Source organism: Gopherus evgoodei, chromosome 4 (genome assembly GCF_007399415.2).
Source record: "Gopherus evgoodei ecotype Sinaloan lineage chromosome 4, rGopEvg1_v1.p, whole genome shotgun sequence".
In the NCBI taxonomy this organism is placed as follows: Eukaryota; Metazoa; Chordata; order Testudines; family Testudinidae; genus Gopherus; species Gopherus evgoodei.
The window spans coordinates 33620229-33639583 of record NC_044325.1 but is presented as its reverse complement, the minus strand read 5'-3'; the positions used below and the strand labels follow the sequence as shown (position 1 = coordinate 33639583).

At 39.2% G+C, this 19355-nt stretch overlaps 1 protein-coding gene across 5 annotated transcripts in view; it reads right to left on the bottom strand.

The window, feature by feature from the left end:
* TTC7B (tetratricopeptide repeat domain 7B) overlaps positions 1–19355 on the bottom strand; it is a 352148-nt gene that overhangs the window by 216047 nt on the left and 116746 nt on the right. For all 5 annotated transcript variants that reach the window (XM_030558926.1, XM_030558927.1, XM_030558928.1 and 2 more), the window contains 2 exons: positions 7121–7199; positions 3644–3816 (listed from right to left, as the gene is read on the bottom strand). In XM_030558926.1, the coding sequence (XP_030414786.1) occupies positions 3644–3816; positions 7121–7199 (252 nt within the window). The remainder of the gene's footprint in view (positions 1–3643; positions 3817–7120; positions 7200–19355) is intronic.

Below are 19355 nucleotides of genomic sequence, written 5' to 3'. Positions count from 1 at the left end.
TTTTTGCATTTTTGTAAAAGTGACGGTTAGTATCCGAGATGTAAAATTGGTCTCCATTCTCCATTTCTTTTGGGGACCAGAAAATACTTGGAACAGAATCACTTCCCTCTGTGCTGGATCAGAACTGATTCTATGGCTCCTGCGCACAGGTCAGAGAGAAATTCCTGTCTCAGCAATTCCTGCATGTGAGATGGGCCCCTGAGAATGAATGGGAAAGGAGGGTGGGATGGAGGAACAGAACTAAAATGGCTGGAGTAATTCAATGTTATACCTTCCAAAATCCATTGGTTGGCTACTATCTGCTCCCATGAAGGTCAAAAGCAGAAGAGATATCTCCAAAGGGTGGGTAGACTGATGCAGTTGAAGATGCTGATAAAGGGGAACTTCAGCACCCTCAACTGAACCATCAAAATTGCTGTTTCAACGAGGAGGAGGGCTGGGTGGTAGTAGTGGATATGGTAGGCGGCCTCTCTTTCTGATTTCTTGGTCTCTTTTGGGGTGGCTTGGCAGACTTATGGAAAACAGGAAGTTGGGCCTGGCGAGATCTCTGAACCAACTGTGATCCACTCAATTTTCTTTTGTTCACAGATGTGTAGATCCCAAGAGACCAGAGTATAGCCCTTAAATTCTTCGAAGTGTGCAAGGATTCATCTGTGGACTCACCGAAGAGCATAAATCTGTCAAAAAGAAGGTATTCTACAGTATGTTGGGTCCCCCTCGGAAATTCTGATAGTTGCAGCCAAGATGCTTGATACACGATAACAGCAGTGGAAATAGAGCAGGCTGCAGTGTTGGCTGCATCTTGTCCTTGCTAGGAGCTAACTGTGTTTGCCTGAAATTTTTCCCATGGTTTGAGAGGGAGATGCTCAATAAAAGCATTATATTTTTAATTATACTTTACCATCAGAGCTGGGCAATTCATAACCCCTAAATAAAAAAAAAGTGTCACGGAGGAGTAGCTCTTACAACCAAAGAGGTCCAAGCATTTTTAGCCCTTATCGTAAGGTGCTGCTTGCCATGCTTGTTGATGGCTTCCACATACAAAGAATTAGGCAGAAGATGTGTAAATAAAAACTCATTGTTTTGCTGGGATGTAACACTTTGTCAGCTAGTCTGCATGTAAGCAGTACCATGGCAGGAGTTTGACAGATTGTCTGGTGGATTCAAGCAGAGCCTTGTTCACCAGCAAGGCCGCTCAACCAAAAGTTGTCATGTGGCGAGCATCTTGTACCTCCTCCAGGGGGGTTTGGAGTGAATTGTTAATCCATTTATTAAGTTCTTGAAGCTATTTAAAATCATCTGCCTAAGAAGGTGAGAAGGGCAGCACAGCCTCACATGGTGAAGGTGAGGAGATATTAGTTTGTGGTGTTACCTCCTTATCAGCTGTAACCTCCTACTCCTCAAAAGATTCCCACTTGAGGAGGGAGAGATGGGGTGGAGACTGTCTTCTAGGATGATCCCCATGTGAATAGTTGGGAGCTCTAGAAAGTTGTTGACTACAGTCAGCCCACAGGTTCCAGTATGGTCAATGAGGGGGAATCACAAAAGTAGAAGCAGAGGTATCTAATGCTGTGCATAACAGACCGAATGAGAGGGAACATGAGATTGCCTCACCTTAAGAACCTCAGTCTTGGTGAAGGCATCAGGAGAGGTGTCTCTATGCTGGTAAGTAGCTGACCCCTGCTTTAATACCCAAATGGATTTATTTATTATCCAAACATCTCCGAGGGAGAACCCCTGAAGAAGGGAAGCCAGAGGAAAGGGGTATGTAACCAAATGAACCCAAAAAAATAAATGAAGTAATTATACAACTAAGCTAAATAAAAAACTAAAGTAAACTAAATTAAAACTAAACTAGACCTAGACGACCCAAGGGGCTGAAGGCTAGGTACTGCTAAAAAGGGGTACACCAAATGCTTTGTGCCAGGCTATAGGGTGGTTGAGAAGGAACTGAGGGTGGCTCCCCCATGCAGACCTATATGTCCTAAGTATAGAGCACAAGGAGGTCTGGAATGCATAAGCAGGCTGAACTGGAGTTGCTACCTAAAATCTCCAATCAAAGGTGCCTGGGGCATGTGCACTCCTGAAGTGAAGTGGAGCACCCACAGGGATGCTACTTGAAGAACTCTTACTTTTGAAGAGAAAAACTAAGTTCCAGAAAATAGTTACCCACATTCATTACATTACTAGCTGTGATCAGGACAGAAGGAATGAGACATCAGGAAGTGGAAATCATGTGCTTCAACCAGCGAAAGTAGGGGGTTTTGGGGGGTGGGGAGAAATCAAAGCTAAATGCAAATCAGCACAGAAAGCCATGTAATACCATACCACCTGCCTGACTAAATGGAAGAAAAGCAAACTCAACAATGAGTTGACAGCAGAGAAATGCTAGCGCTGGCTTAAGAGGATTAAGAGGCAGCTGCCTTGGGAAATACACTCCCTGTGCAAAGTGCTACAAATGTTTTTCAAATCTGTCACAGACATAATGAATCTCCCTATTGCTTTCCCTATCATTGCTTTCTCTAGTGCTACAGAACATAGAGGTCTAGAAACAGCACAAAAATTGTACAGCTTTAATACCTAAAGGGATTTACTTGTTATTCAGTTTCTATGACAAAAAACACACAATCCTGCCTCCATATCTTCAAAAAAAAAAATTTCAAAAAAGGAGCAAATAGCAATTGTGTAGTTTCAAATCATCCAGAGAGAAATCTTGTCTTTCCCAAGGGAGCTGCTCAAACTATGGATGTCAAGAGCAGTGGAGTGGTGCATGACAAGATAGCTCAAGGTAGGGGGGAAGACACATTGCCAGGCTCACTGTGATCACCTATGTTCCCCAGCTAACGTGTGCTACTGACCACAGCATGTGCACTAGTTAAACTGAACCCATAAACCTCCACTCCTCTGATAAATGATGTTGTAAGCACCATAGGACTAGAACCAGGAAGGTTCTTGGCCACTGTCACTTCCGTATCGCTATCAGAGCTCAGGCCAGGCTGCTGGTGGTGGACCCTGTGAAGCTAGACACTGCAGGAAGTACTGCCCAGTGGGGCTTGAGTGGCACCTCACCCCTGTAGTACACTGATTGGCCATCCTGGTATATAAACCAAGAACCAATCACAGGGAGCTGTCTGAGCAATGATGCTTCTGCTCCAGACCTCACCTTACTGTGAACTTCCAACTCAGACTTAGGCACTCACTTCCTGTCTGTAACCTGGAACCCGACCCTCTATCATCGGTATCCAGACCCCACTCAACCCTGTCACCACTACTTCCCTCCTGCTTGCAACTCAGTGCCTGATCCTGACTTGCCGGTATCCTGACTCGGCTCAATCCCAATTTCACCACCCATCACCTGACCGCAACTTCGTAACTGACCAGTGCACACTCGCTGCCCATGGCCCGGACCTGACAGATATGTTGGCTAGCTGGTTAGTCAGGCTCACTTCCTATAGTGGGCTCTGCTGCATTAGGAAAAGGTTCTATTCTTCTGCTATCTTTCGCCCCAACAGTATAAGACAAGACTGTGCCCTTATCATTTTTGAAATGCCTCTCTCCTTGTCAATAATATAAATAAGATATTTAATGGATAGAACAATCATAATTAGAGAACCAGTAGTGATATGAAGAACTCATTCCATACTTTTCTCCAGTGTACACCCGGGGTCTTCTGCTGAGTGCATAATTTTTAGTATTTGAGCCTTTCCGAAGTGGATCATCAAGAGGTGACTGATGAGGAGGATCTTCCAGTGGATTCCAATAACTCTGTTCACACATACCTCGTAACAAAATTTCAGCTAGCTGCCTGGCTATTGTCTGTGAAAGAAAAACAGAAAAATATTTTCTCCTAGAAATGCTGAACAGGAAGAGTTCAAAAAACTGGGATATTCAATATGATTTTGCTCAAAAAGGTTTCTATTCTCAATCTATTCATTATAGAGAATTCCCATCTTCCTTTATTTTTTCACTTCATGCAAAAAAATGAACAAACAAGATGATGTGACCACCACATATGTTTCCATTGGCCTGAAGAACTCAGAATGCCCTGCACTCCAAGAATGAAAGGCACAATGTCCAGTTCGCTTCTGTACAAGACTGCAACAAAAAGATTTCAAAACTGTTTGACAGATATTTGAAGAAACATATCAAAATATGTTTACATACCTAAAAATCACTTAAATTCAGGTGTGTGTGTTTTCGGTTATTCTACATTACAGTCATTACTGCCAAAAAGGCTTAATTTGAATCCTTAACTTCATCAATTCAAACACAGTAAAAATGCGATTTTCTATTAAAATTACATATTTCGGTTCACAGGACCTGAAAGTTTAGTTCCTTTGTATGATATCAATAATTCTGCCATCAAGCTGTGCACATAGGAACAAGTGGTTACACAGATTAGCTACCACCATTGCCCTTTTCTTTCTGTTCTCTATGGCCTCGTCTACAAATGTGTATGCACAACTTAGTTTTACATATGCAAATAATTCCATTAAACTCCACTTGATTATTCATATGTATGAGTATCAGGGTCTTAGACTGTAAATTCTTTGTGATGGGACAATGTGTCTCCCTATGAGCTCAAACGGTGCCTGCCACAATGCAGCCTCAACCCTGGCTGCAGCCTCTCTCGTTGCTGCCACAATACAAACAATAGCTGTGACAGATATCGCATGCAATTTCTTTGGGGACCACTGTATTAAATTTATGGTTTACATATGATTCTATTCTGCTCTATGGGGGACAGTTACTACAGCTCCTACAAGAACTAAAAATTCTGAGATTATGTCTGGGATAGTGAACAATTAAGCATTACCCGCTGGGGTGATTTCATACTAGTTCAGGCTGGGTTTTCTGAGATCAAGCGACAAAAACAGAATTTAGGATATATAAACCCTGAGTTTAAACTGACTGAGGGCTTCATTTTGAGTGAGAAAATGCACAAGACTGTCCAAGGGAGACCCAACCCTTACTGAAGAGATATTGGTATATGAGACTTCCCATGTGGAAGATGAGCAGTTTCTGCTACATTTAGTAGAGTGAAAGCAATTGTATTGTTTAAGTATTTCCTCCGTGATGCTTTATCCTAAGAATAAATGCACTCTGCTGAGAAGGAGTAGTGTGCTAATGTCTAACTGCTGGCAATATACTGCTCGGAGCCCTTGGAGAGAAAGCAGAGCCTAGGCGCTGGCCTTCAGGCAGACTGACTTGTTGGGGATATCACAGTGTAAGGCAAGGGGTGGTGCAGCCTTATAACCCATGGTCAGGAGGGAAAGAGAGAGTCTCCACCCAGAAGCAATGGCTGGGATCCTGAAAACCTGAGTGCCCTTGAAGGTCCACGGAGAGGGAATATACCGTTGTTACCCTTGAATTTTGACAGCAGCATTAGCAACAAACACTAAAAGCTTTGAATCAGATGTTTATCCCCATTTCCCCCACTCCAGAAATCCTAAACACTATAACAGAGCTTCAGTAAAAGAAGGAATATGATAGTACATTATGATCACCATGCAAGGAAATTACTTCCTATACTCTTCCCCAAACAAAATCTCAGTGGGCTTTTACTATCTATAAAAATATAACTCAAATTGCATCATCACCACAATATGTAGACTAAAGATTTTTAATCCCATTGTTATTTTAAAAGAGCTCAACAAAATGGCCTTTATTGAACTCTTTTTGCAATAGCTTTCATTATGTTGTTTATATTTTACTTCAAAAAAGATGACTAATTTCTTCCCCTGGTAATGTCAATGTAGAGTGAAAATAAAACATTTGAAGAATAAATTTGTTTAACACTCCCTCCAAAACTACAGATTCTCATTTGCCTTCCTACGTATCACAAAACTATTAAAATTTGTTAAAAATTCTGTTCTCTCTGATCTTTAAAGAAACTCACAAATAAAATATTAACATGAAAATCTACCTCCAAACAAGTTCAAGTGAACATCAGTGAAATAGCTCATAAGAGATAGAGAACATAAAAATGGTTTACTTTTTGGCCAAAATGTTCTGGGTACTGTATATTTATATTTCTCCAGCTTAAAATAAAAAGACTGTCTTAGATCCAAAACAATCAGCTTAATCCCTTTCTAAATGCTTTATACATATGTGTGTTAGCTACATATGACCCCTGGATGACAGTGTTGAAAAATTCTGACTTTGAGTCTTAGAAGTGGTAAAGTGGACTGCTATAGAAATGGGACAACTTCAGCATCTGTACAAGAGTTGTCAGCATTTCCCAGCAACAGATAGTTAGCAACTTAGCCAGAAAGTGTCACTGTCTAAGTGACATCATTTTTTGGTCCTTGTAATGTAAGAAACCTACCTTCCATTTCCTATTGTTCTATTTACACTCTGTACATGGAGTATTACTGGCCTCCTTTAAATGTCTAACATTTCACCATTTATGAAAAATGTGGTTTTGGAATCTCATTAAAAAAAGCTAACTGATCAACTGATTTTCTAATGGTGTTTTGAAAGTTTTGGAGAGACTATACTAGAACTCTTGTCTAGGACGTCTGTAGAAATGGTTCAGAATAACAAAAGACAAAATGTGTTGTAATGAATGTTGCATATCCCTTATTCTTATCTGAAAACTTTTGATTTATACTTGTTAACACTTGTTTAGTGAATGTTTACTTTATATGGATATGAATCTCCTTGATGGCTTCTCTTTTTTGAAAAAGTTTTATGAGAGAGAAGAAAGAGGTAATTTACATGACAATGGAAGTCAAAGTCAGTATTCTGGAAAAACAAAAACAGACAGTACAGAACCCTAAGAGTAATTAAACAATGCCTCTGCGGAACTGAAATACAGTTATGTTCATTAGACACTGATCACGGTTTCAAGCCTAATTCATTTTACACAACAACCAGATAAAGAAGGAAAGAAGGTAAGTCAGATGAAGAGAGGGAGGGGAAGAAAGACGGCTGATCAAACAGTCTCTTCTGGTTTTACTTATTATTTTAACCCCAAATTTTGCAACCAAATTTGGATAGGTTTTAGTAACTAATAGACTACTGTGCTGTAATCTGATTTGTTTCCCTCTGTAATAAATGTATGTTTATCATTTATACAATATTTAGATTTTAAGCAATGTAAGTTTGTAAAACTTACCATTCGCAGATTTTGTGTAGTTCTTGTTTCAACAGCTCTTAGAATCTCTCTAAATCTACCAACTCCTCTTGTCAAGTTCCTGTACACACACACACACACACACAGAATTTGACAGTATTCCCATCCAGTGCTTAGCAGTATTTTATACACAGTTTTTCTGTTGTTTTACTTGTTAGTCAAACCCATACAAGCAAAATTTTTCCTGCTGTAATATTTCATTCATTAGCTAAAAGAATCACATTTGGCAGGTAGCCCTGTCACTGTGGGTCACAGCAAAGAACCAAATTAAAAAACATAACTTTGCAAAAATAATAGCTAGCTTGAGAGAGTAAGAAAATTAAGTATATTGTACAATAGAAGGGACATGAGAGGGAAAACTGATTTAAATCATTTAAAAGCAAAACTGATATACTACACAAATCTTCGAACACTAATAATCCATTTCAGTAGCTTTTCTTCCTTTGCTTAACCCACAAAATAGTAAAATTTTCCAACTCCTTTTATATACAAAAATATTTCTCGAGAATACAGACATAGGAGACCAAGCTGTACAGTTAGAGCAGACAACTGGGAGGCAGGAAATCAGAGTTCCATTTTTGACTCTGCAAATGGATTCCTGTGTGACCTTGCACAACTCGTTTAATTTCTTCGTGTCTCAAATTCTTTCACTTAATACTTAAATCATTTTTGACAAGAGACGTGAACACGTGAGATGAAAAGCACTATATACATGCAGAGTAGCAGTATTCTTAATCCAAACTTTTCCCCCAAACAGTCTGGAAATATAATATTCTGAACCTATGCCAACTAACTTGTAAATGTTTCTCTTCTCTCATCATCTGGATAGTTCTCTCCACTGTTTTCCCTGTTTTCAATACACTAAGATTTTTTTTGATATTAACAATCCATTTATTACAAAACAGCTTGACTTCCAAATGAGCTGGTAAAAGACTGGGTCAGCATTTACTGACCCAGCCAGCTGAGTTCTGCAGTCTCTAGCACATACTACTATACTAAAATTATTTTGTTATTTGCTCTGACTGAATATCTATTATCTGATTTGAAACTTAATCAAAAAAGTGCTTTGCATTAACTCAGAGCCATGGTCATCTGACATGGAATTGAATCTTAAACTAATATAACAGTGTGCACATCACTGAACGGAACTTTAAAGGAAAAACAGATAGTTATGCATCACCTACATTGTTTATAGATGAAGACATCATATACATGTTTCACAAACATTTATTACAATCCCAACAAAGGTTTTGCAATATTACATACAGGTACATAAAATTACAGTGTTTAAATGTATTTGGAATAGCAAATATAAGCCCATCAGGATAACGAGGACAATTTTCTTTGGATATATTGAAATCTGAAATTTATTTTGTGCAAAGCAGTCCCCATTTTAATTGCACAGTGAGTGGAGTCAGACTGTTTTTTCAGCAAGGGGTCTTCAACTGTGGGACTCGCTTTCATCAGAACCTGAATTTTTTTTTTACTTTTAGGTTACATTGTAAAACTTATCTGTTCTACTTGGACTCTCTATGGAAAAGGATGAGCAAACACACACATTCTGCGTACGTCAAGGATTTCAGTCTCTAGGGCAGCTTCTTTCAAATGCAGCCACCATGTCTGCATGTGGCCATCAGGGGCTTTTCCTGAGGCCACAGCCTCCTGGGTTACACTGGGGGTGGGGAGAAGCAGTGGCCCCTCCCCCAGGCCCGCCAGCAGATGCTGGTCCCTACTCTCTTCTGGAGACCCATACACTGTAGGAGTAGGTAACCAGTGTGAGTTCTACATCTTTCCAGGGTGGCGGGGCTCGGGCTTCAGCCCTGGGGTGGGCAGCAGGCTCTAGCCGCGGAGCAGTGGGCTCCATCCCCCAGCCTCCGGGCTTCAGACTATGGCCCCGGACTCACTGCTCCTCCTCATGTTGCCCCTGACCCCACTGCCTCCTCCAGTCCCTAGTGGTGCAGTGGGATACTAGGCTTTAGCCCCAGGCTCTCTCCCCCTACACTGCCCCTGACCCCACTGTGTCGTCCTCCTCCTCCCAGCTGTGCAGTGGGACCCCAGGCTCACCTCCCCCTCCGTCCATCACCCTGACCCCCACTGCCTCCTCTGTCCCTCCACCCAGCTCCCTCATCATCCCTGCCCCCCCTCCACCCAGAGCTTAATTTGACCCCCAGCTTGCCAAGGCTGAGTAAGTTTGCTGTGAAAAGTGATATTAACAAATATACAACTATCAATTTTCGTAGTAGCAGACTTACTAGCTAGCAAGTCTGAAAAAAAAATCAACCAAAAAAGCAAAACATGCAAAGCACCTTATTTGTGTTTCTATTCCGTTTAGGTCCAGTAAATAATAGAGACAACTGTACATTATTTTTATTATTGAAGTCTGGCAAAAAAAACAACAACCACCCCTATATAAATAAATTACAATGATTTGGATGTGTGTGTGTGCATATTTATTTGTTTTTCCTAAAGTTAATTAAGTATTTTAGGAAAAATTGTCAGAGCAGCCACCAGCAAGAGTTGGTGGCTGCACTCTGTGGCCACCAAAAAACTTGCTACGAGACCCCTGCTCTAGGGTAACCAATATAACATTCTTCACCAGCAAAAATTGACTTAACAAAAGGAAAATAAGTTTAATATCAAGTACATCCATACATACCTATGAACAGCTGCTCAAAGTGGCTCAAGATCTGATAAAACCATATACCAATGATATGAGAAATAATGATCCATTTATGAGCATTAATAATTTCAGACATTGCTGGAGCCTGGTTTTAGGTAAACAGGTAACAAGATTTATTATGGTTTACACAGTTTTTGGTTCAGAAAGCATCTCCTCTAAGAAAAATACTACTTTGTACTTTGACCACGCAAGGGTCCCAATGTTCTTCACATATATTAACACATAAGATACCTGTGTGAAATAGGGATCACTATACTGATTTTACATCTGAGGAAAATGAGGCACAGAATGCTAGCAGGAAGCACTGCAGCTGTTCAGAATTTTTGAAAATCAGAACATAAATGATTTTTGCCAAGATCACACACCAAATCAGTAGCAGAGCCAGGAACAGAATGCAGGAGTCCTGATTCCCAGTCTTCTGTTCTAAATGAGCACGTGGGGGAGATATGTAGTTGTAGGGGGCATGTTAGTTAATCTAAAAATCAAGATGAAAACAGTCCTAAGAATGGAATATTCTCTATGAATCTGTCAACAGAGCAGCAGAAATGATCCAAAACATATAACTCTCTGGAAGACTGACTTGTTACAACAAATGAAATATGGAAACAGCAGAATCTCAGCTAATTCACACTAATTGAAAACCCCATTGCTAATTAGTTAATTTTGAGAATTAACAAATGTGTGTACAAAAACAAAACAGATAATACAATACAAAATGAACTTTGTTCATTTATGTCATTAATAAAAACTTTATATATGAAATCTATTATATTGTTATAATATTATAGTACATTCTGTAAAAAGAATCTTGGAGAAGTGGCATGAGACCTCACTAAATTACCTGCTAGTGCATCTTTGCTAACCAATAGGAAAAGACTAGAATGGAGTGTGAGACACTCAGATTCTACTGTCTCATGGAAAACACTATAAGGTTATGTAAGAAAACTGAAAAAATATATAACTAGTCTTTGCTTCATAAAGCATTTAACATAGTTTCACAGCACAAAAACACAGGAATACAACACAATTTAACTTTGCACAGCATCTTCCACACAAACTATTACAAAGTCCAAAGGGATAAATAACTCGAGAATTCAGCTAAATGCTTTGAGAGGAAAAAATTTGAAACAAAACTTATCGTCAACAATGTTTTAGGTTTTCACCTTTAGTAAAGTACATTTCATATATTTGTTAAAAGTTTTTACTAGTTGCTTGGGTACTCAAAGGGAGAGATTTTTTCCGATAACAGGTACATACTTTCACCAACAACTTCAAAAAGATGTGGCTTAATTTTAATAGCCCCACCCTTACTGATGTAGAGTTGCAGTGGCAAAGGTCAATTTACTAGTTAATTGTAACATTTGTACAGTGTCTGTAAAGAATTTTGAGATCCTGTGTGAATGAAATGCATTATAAAAGCAAATTCCATTCAACCATTCAATATACAGAGCAGTAACACAACTGTTAACATTCACTCACAACAGATCGAGATTTCCAGTAATTTAAGAATTGGCAACTTGGGGATTGGCACGCACAGTCAGTCAGTTCTGTCTCTGGTTGTGTATGTATGCATACCCCAATATGCACAAGAATCAGGCCTTTCCAATTGTGCATGATTCATTTTAAAAATATAGCTCCAAATTTTATTTTCTGTTTTCAAGCTGCTAGGTAAAGGAAGCTCAACTCTTCCATCTGGACTGGTACTTGTGAATGACTGAGAACTGGTATTTTCAGATGAGCTTAAGGGTATTAGGCACCTGACTCCCACTGAAACTCAGAATTGGTAGCTAATTCCCTGAGGATTGATCAAGACAAACATTCGCATCAAGACAAGAAAAGATGCAAGCAACTGAGTTATTTTTGTTCAAATCTGTGCATGGGCAGTGCAAGTTAGTGTGCAGATCAGTACTAAGTTCTTCTAAAAACACCAGGCAGTATTCCTCTACTGTTGACAAAACAAAATTAAAAATTAAGAAATCAAAAGATACTCTGTGCACTACTGTAAAAAATACAAAAATGACAAATCCTTAGAATTACATGAACATGTCAATTTCACCTATGTATAGCAGGAGTCTCCAAATAGAGCACAATATTACCATACATAACAAGCTTTGTGGATGGGGGTAAACGATAGATCTGGTATATCTTGACTTTAGTCAGGCTTCTGATACTGTCTTACATGACGCTCTCATAAACAAACTAGGGAAATACAGCCTAGATGGAGCTACTATAATGTGGAAACCATTATAAAACCATTCCCAGAGAGTACAGTAAAAGCTCAGTTATGAACACCTCAGGAAAGGAGGTGTTTATAAATCTGAAATGTTCGTAACTCTGAACAAAACGTTATTGTTCTTTCAAAAGATTACAACTAACCATTGACTTAATACAGCTTTGAAACTTTACAATTCAGAAGAACAACACTGCTTTTAATCATCTTAATTTAAATGAAACAAGCTCAGAAACAGTTTCCTTATCTTGTCAAAAAAAATTTTTTTTAAGTTACTCTACACTGGACTGGACTGCATTTGGTTTTTTTTGGGGGGGGGGAAAGGGAGGGGGAAGGGGCGGAGGCACTCTGCGGCTGTCTGATTGCATATTTCCAGTTCCAAATGAGGTGTGTGGTTGATTGATTAGCTTGTAATTCTGATGTTCACAACTCTGAGGTTCCACTGTAGCTATCTATGTACACAGTCAAGCTGAAAAAGCATAGCAAGTGGGGTCCCATATGGATCTGCCCTGGGTCCAGTTCTGTTTAATATCTTCATAAATGATTCTGATAAAGGCATAGAGTAAATTTACAAAGTTTGTGGACGATAACAAGCTGGGAAGGATTGAAAGTGTTTTGGAGGATAGGATTCAAATTCAAAATGATCTGGACAAACTGGAGAAATGGTCTAAAGGAAACAGGATGAAATTCAATAAGGACAAACGCAAAATGCTCCACTTTGGAAGGAACAATCAATTGCATGCATAAAATGGGAAATGACTGCCTAGGAAGGAGTACTGCGGAAAGGGATCTGGGGATCATAGTGACCCACAAGCTAATTATGAGTCAACAGTGTAGTGCTGTTGCAAAAAAAGGCCATCACTCTGGGATGTATTAGCAGGAGTGTTATAAACAAGACACAAGTCGTAATTCTTGCACTCTACTCTGTGCTGAAAGGGCCTCAGCTAGAGTACTGTATACAGTTCTGGGCACCACACTTCAGGAAAGATGTGGATAAATTGGAGAAAGTTCAGAGAAGAGCAACAAAAATTATTAAAAGTCTAAAAAAATGACCTATGAGAGAAAGGGTTTGTTTAGTCTGGAGAAGAAGAGGCTGAGAGGGGACATGATAACAGTTCTCAAGTACATAAAAGATGTTTCCAAGGAGGAGAGTGAAAAATGGTTCTCCTTAATGGCTGAGGATAGAACACAGAGTAATGGGCTTAAATTGCAGCAAGGGAGATTTAGATTGGACATTAGGAAAAACTTTCTGTCAGAGTTGTTAAGTATTGGAAAAAAATGCCTAGGGAGGTTGTGGAATCTCCATCATTGGAGGTTTTTAAGAAAAGGTTAGACAAACACCTACCAGGAATGGTCTAGCTTTTACTTAGTCCTGGTTTGAGGGTAGGGGACTGAACTAAATGACCTCTTGTGGCCTCTTCCGGTCCTATACTTCTATGATTCTATGTTCTTCGTGAAATTTGACAAGACTAAAGACCAGTTCAGTCTTGGAGAGATCAATACAATAAAGATTCTATGTATACTGAAGAAAAGGAAAATTATTAAGGGGTCAGAGAGATTAATTTTTTAAGAACTATTAAAAGAACTAAAAATGTGTCTCCAGGCTAAACAACACTTGGGTAGGAAAAAGAGAAGAGATGAGAAATATTTACAAGTGTATTAAGAATGTAAGCATCAAAGAGTGAGAGAGAAACTGTTCTGAGCAGTCATAAGAGACAGAAAGAGGAGTAATCTATTATCACTGAGAAAAGAAAAAAAATGTGATTGGATATAAGGAAACACTCCTTAATAGCCACATGTTAGGAACAGTATCCCTAAAGAAATGGTGGGAGTCTGAAAGCATTAAATTTAAAACTAAACTAGACAAAGCATTTGAAAATAATACTGTAGGAAACAATCCTGCAAAGGCCAGGTATGGACTAGATTAACTCAGTATTGTAGGTCTTTTTCATATCCAATAGATATGATTTTACAACTATGGTCATACACAACATTCAAGGTAACCAAGGTATTTCTATTCCACTCAACACTTATAACCGAGTGCCTACCTACTATTAACAAGTTACTAGGGCACATCCACAGGTTACCATTATACCTACATTAAATGAAATATTCATATTCTACATAGAAGCAGCAGAAACTATAAAACGAAAGATTTATGAAAGACAAATTGCTTTAATAAAAGTTAAACCCTTTTGGTCCCTCCTTCCTCATTCTCTCCATCTTTGCTTTCCCAACTTTTGTTCCTTCATTACAGGTATGCAAGGCTCTGTCCTCCAGAATACCCACAATCTATTTTGTTTAGATTGTGTTTCAAAATTTAATTAAGAGGGCATGGCTAGGATAAACCCAAATATAAACACACATACAAATATATTAATTATCCTGGGAATAGAGCCTCGCTGCCATGGGAAGAGGGGAAGGGACAAGAGCAAGCAGGGAAAGGAATCAAATGGTTTCAGAAACTTTAACCGAAAAAACAAACAATAAGATTTACCAGAAGAATTTAAAAGTCCTGTTTTCTTTTGGAGCGGTATGTGTGTGTGTATGTGGGGAAGGGGTTGTTTTCTGCATTAGGTGAAGTGAGAGAAGAGACTGAGGCAGCATCTATGTTGCAGGCAAGCATCTTAAAACTTCTGAATATATGAGCCAATCAGAGTACCAGAATTATAGTAGCCGGAGAAACATTTGCATATTTACTGTGCAGTTACTGAGAAATAACTATGAAGTGATCAAACAAATCCCCACACTAGATAATGGCTGTCAGCCAATAAGAGTAGAGGGATCCACATACTATAAAGCTGAGAAATAACTGTATATTGATTATGCAAATCAGCCAGCCACAGACAGTGCAGGAACTTGCATAACTGTGAAAAAAGTGCATAGCTCTTTATCAGTAATGGTGTAGCACCCTCACATGCTGACTGGCTCAGTCAATTCTATTCCTGTATAAATAATAATGTATATCACATTACAGCATCTGTGACCCAGAGAGCTCGATGATGCGAGATTAAACTGCATTAAAAGTTCCTTAACGCTCCAGCTAGTTTAAAGAATTGCAACACACAGCACTCTAGCACAATGTCAGGACTTGGATTAGATTTTTTTGCAATGTTTCTACATTGCTTTGTCAAACTTCCTAATGCTGAATATGCCAACCTTTACGATTTTGGTGTCTGAAATGTCCTTACTAAAAAGAGGTAAAATGTAAAATTACTAAATAAATTAAGTAAATAATGAAATTAGCTTGTCAAACAATTTACTCCAGGAGCATTTTCTTTCCAGTTCCGAATGTTTACTTCATCTTTGCCAACACCCTCCCCATAGCTCCACACACACTCATACATGCCCAGCACTCAGTGAGGACATGAAATCCAAGACTAAGATAGCAAGGGTGTTTAGAACAAGTTTATAAACAGCCGTTCTTTCTCCTTTTCTAAGCAAGCCCTATACAGACACTTTGCTGGTTGAGAAGGCTCTACTATAATTGGTCAGATCAACATCAACCTTTAATACCCACAATTGCATTTTAACTAAGTTTTATCTGGAGTAGAGCTGCCCTACTATATGTGTATATTTTTTTCTGGATAAGTAAAAATATTATTCATAAAACAGGAAACTCTACAGCAGTCAAAATTTACAAGAAAAAGATAACTTACATCCCTGGTGTATTTTAAAAAATATTTTGAATTGATTAAACCCAATATAACCTCTCCTTTCCTGAGTTCATTGGCTCATTTTACCCCATTTACTCAATATGCCTTTATGATAGTATACTTTTCCACTACCCACTTGTAAAGCACCATAAATGTGTAAGGCACTTTAGAACAAAATTACTGGTTTTCTTCACCACATAACATAACTTTTTCAAGGATTAATTGGGAGATGATGCTGCAGAAATTGTGCAGTTATTATTCAGATTATGATTCATCACTTTCACAGTACACACAACCAATGTGAAGTTTTACAGCTATTTTCTTTAACAACTCCATTCCCATCTGCCCATGCATGCCTCATAATAAAAATTAACAAAAATAACTACCAATTAAAAATCTCTAGAATACCTCTATGCCCTTCTGCAACAATAACCCTGTTAGTTAATTTAAAAGCCTGACCAAATATGTACTGAACCCAAACTTTTCAAAATTTAGCTCTGGTGAACAGTCACAGGGAACAAGATCCAGAGAAGGGGCCTTCCAGAGAACATTTACTGCTGGTCTTAGACAAGTCAACCACAGAGACAGACAGCAAGAGTGACCCAGTAACCACAAATGGTGATTCAATTTTTACACAGATATGTATGTTACTAAAAATGTGTCCCGTCAAAGTTCAAACACTACAGCAAACAACAGAGATGTTAGATCGCCTCGACAAAAGTAAGGGAATCTAACCAAAAGGGTTGCTACCAACATGCATATATTCACATACATAATGAGTGTTCCAGGAAGCAAAATGGGTTGAAAGTTTTATCTTTTAGAAAGGAATCTAGGAAAACTAGTTAAAGACAGCATTGACCAGGGACAGATTAAGAGGACACTAAGAAAGACAAGCAGAGTCAGCATGGATTCACAAAAGGGAAATTACACTGAACATGCCTCATACTGTTTTACTGAGAAAATAATAAGTTAGCAAGGGGAAGGCATGGGCATGACTTACTTTAGGAATTATATGATACAGTATTGTGCAGAGATTAATCTACATGTTCCGTAAATGTTATACATGAGGTGAGCTACTTAAAGAGAATTCTGAAACTGAAGATGCCTGTGTGTAGAAGAAGCTTGGGGGGGGGGAACATTTATTGGAATAATAAAAGCATCAGGTGCAGAACCCATTTTATTTATATTATACATTAATAAGAACCTAGAAGCAGGACCATGCAATACAAGGAATAACATTTTAAGGACATTAAACTGGGTGGGCCAAGCCAATATGAAGGATGACAAAATTTAAAAGGACTTCAACAGGCTTAGCAGTATAAGCAAATGAGTGGTTTTACAACTCACTGTGAAGAAAAGTTGAAAAGCAAAAGACAAAACATAGGAAGAGAGAATATACCATAATAAAATACAAGATTCAGACCAGGGACAAAAAATAGCTAGGAGATATTAATGAATGAGTAGACTTGGCAGCATACCAAATGCCAGTTTGAAATATATCATTAGAAAGATCAATATTTACTGCAGTGAGAGAGACAGTACAGAGGGACAACAGGAACAGACAAGAGAAAAAGAGGAAAAAGAATGGAAGAGGAGTTCTGTGTAAGCGCAAAATCTTGTCTCTTGCTTACCAACAGAAGTGACCCAATAAAAAAAGATATTACCTAATTCACATTGCCGCTCTAAGAGAAAAACAAACAGTCATTCTTTGGAGAAAATGCAGCTAAGTGCACCATGCATAGAAGCTAGACTGTAGAGCATGCCTGAAGAAGACTGGCAGCTGGCTATCCCCATGAGGGGACTGGCACTGTACAGTCCCAATGCCTTGTATGCTGACATTACCACTGCTACCAGAACATGCTGTCTTTACATTAATATTTTCCCAAAGCACACGGCACCACACACAGGAAGGTATAAACACATCTGCTAATCCTCCTAACAGAGGAACCATTGCCCCCACTTCCCCTAGCTCTATGTACCTCCAGTAGCTCCCAACACCCACCTACTCACCCAGAATCCCCCTGCTCCCCAGAACCCCCTGGCCCCAACACCCATCTATGCTCAGAGCCCATAACAATTTCTATCCCACAAGGAGTTCCCTATGCCCAAGCAGCTGCACCACCCATCTACATCCTGAGAAACCCCATGCCCCTCCTAATTGTAAGCTATCCACTCAGAATCCCCATATACCAAGTACCTTGCCTAGCTAGAGCTATCAAGTTTTGTTCAGCTCCACATCCCACTCTCGCCACTGCTTGTGGAAGGATGTGTTGATCATTATCTTATGTTTAGAGTTATATTCAAATTATTTGCAAATAAACACAATCAGTTTGCATTAAATGTCCCAAATGGAGCAGAACAAAGTTTGGCAACTACACTGTGGGGGGGAATAGAACCCGCTCAATTGTTCTCTTTCATAAAAAAAAGTCTCCAGCTGTTGTGGTTGCACAGAAAACCTGGAAACATGTTACAAAGATATGCCTAAACCTGCAAAGAGGCTGAAATAACAGTTTGAGTGGTGTGAACTGTCCTATCCCGTTATCTTGGCTACACTCACACTTTACAGCGCTGCAACTGGGGTGTGAAAAAACACCCCCCTGAGCGCTGCAAGATACAGCGCTGTAAAGCGTCAGTGTAATCAGGGCAGCAGCGCTGGGAGCGCAGCTCCCAGCGCTGCACGCTACACCCGTAAGGGATGTGGTTTACATGCAGCGCTGGGAGAACTGCTCCGACTACACTCACACTTCAAAGCGCTGCCGCGGCAGCGCTCCCACAGCGCAGCCGGGGCAGCGCTTTGAAATTCCAAATGTAGCCATACCCCAAGATGCTAATAATGGTAGTTAACTGTAAGCTTGTCTACAAAGAATCTAGTGCAAGGTACTTCTAGCACATGCCAGCAGGGTCCACATGGACAGTTAGTACATGACATGGTGGTGTGCACTAGAATTTATACCTCAGCTGCTGCACATTAGTGCACTATGGAAACATGCTCAATGTTGACATTTAAAACATTTTACTGCTCATTAAAGCATGTAATATTATGATTATCAAGATGATAAATTAGCACGTACCAAAGCACGTACTCACCTAGGGGTGAGTAAAGGACTAGTTGGAAGGATGGGGGAGAAGAGGAGAAAAAAATATATATAAATTAAGATGTGCAGACATTTAAAAGCAAATGGCAGGAGACATTAGGAGAGAACCATGTGGTTTCATTTTCCTGAAGTGCAAGCTCAGTCTTCAAAACTATAACTAACTGCTTTAGATGTTATCTTGTTAAGTTATTTAACAAAGCTGCAATCTTTTAGTCAGAAATTTATATAAATAGATCTCTGTTGTTACTTGTCCCTGCCCTCTGCATATGGAAATTCACTGAGGTAAGCAGCACATTCATTGTAGAAGAGAAAGAAGGAAGCATTGTATTTACTTCAGCTCATACAAGAACAAGGGAGCATAAATTGAAGATGAGGTCTTTAGAAGAGCAAGAGTGGAATTTCTTGATATAGAAAATTGTTAGCTATACGGCATTAACTGTGGTGACTAGCAGGAAAAGAACAGGAATCAGGCTTGATACTCTCCTGAATGGATTTAGAAAAATATTTGAAAGGAAAAATTACCATCACACACAAATGCTGGAGTAAATGCAGTCAT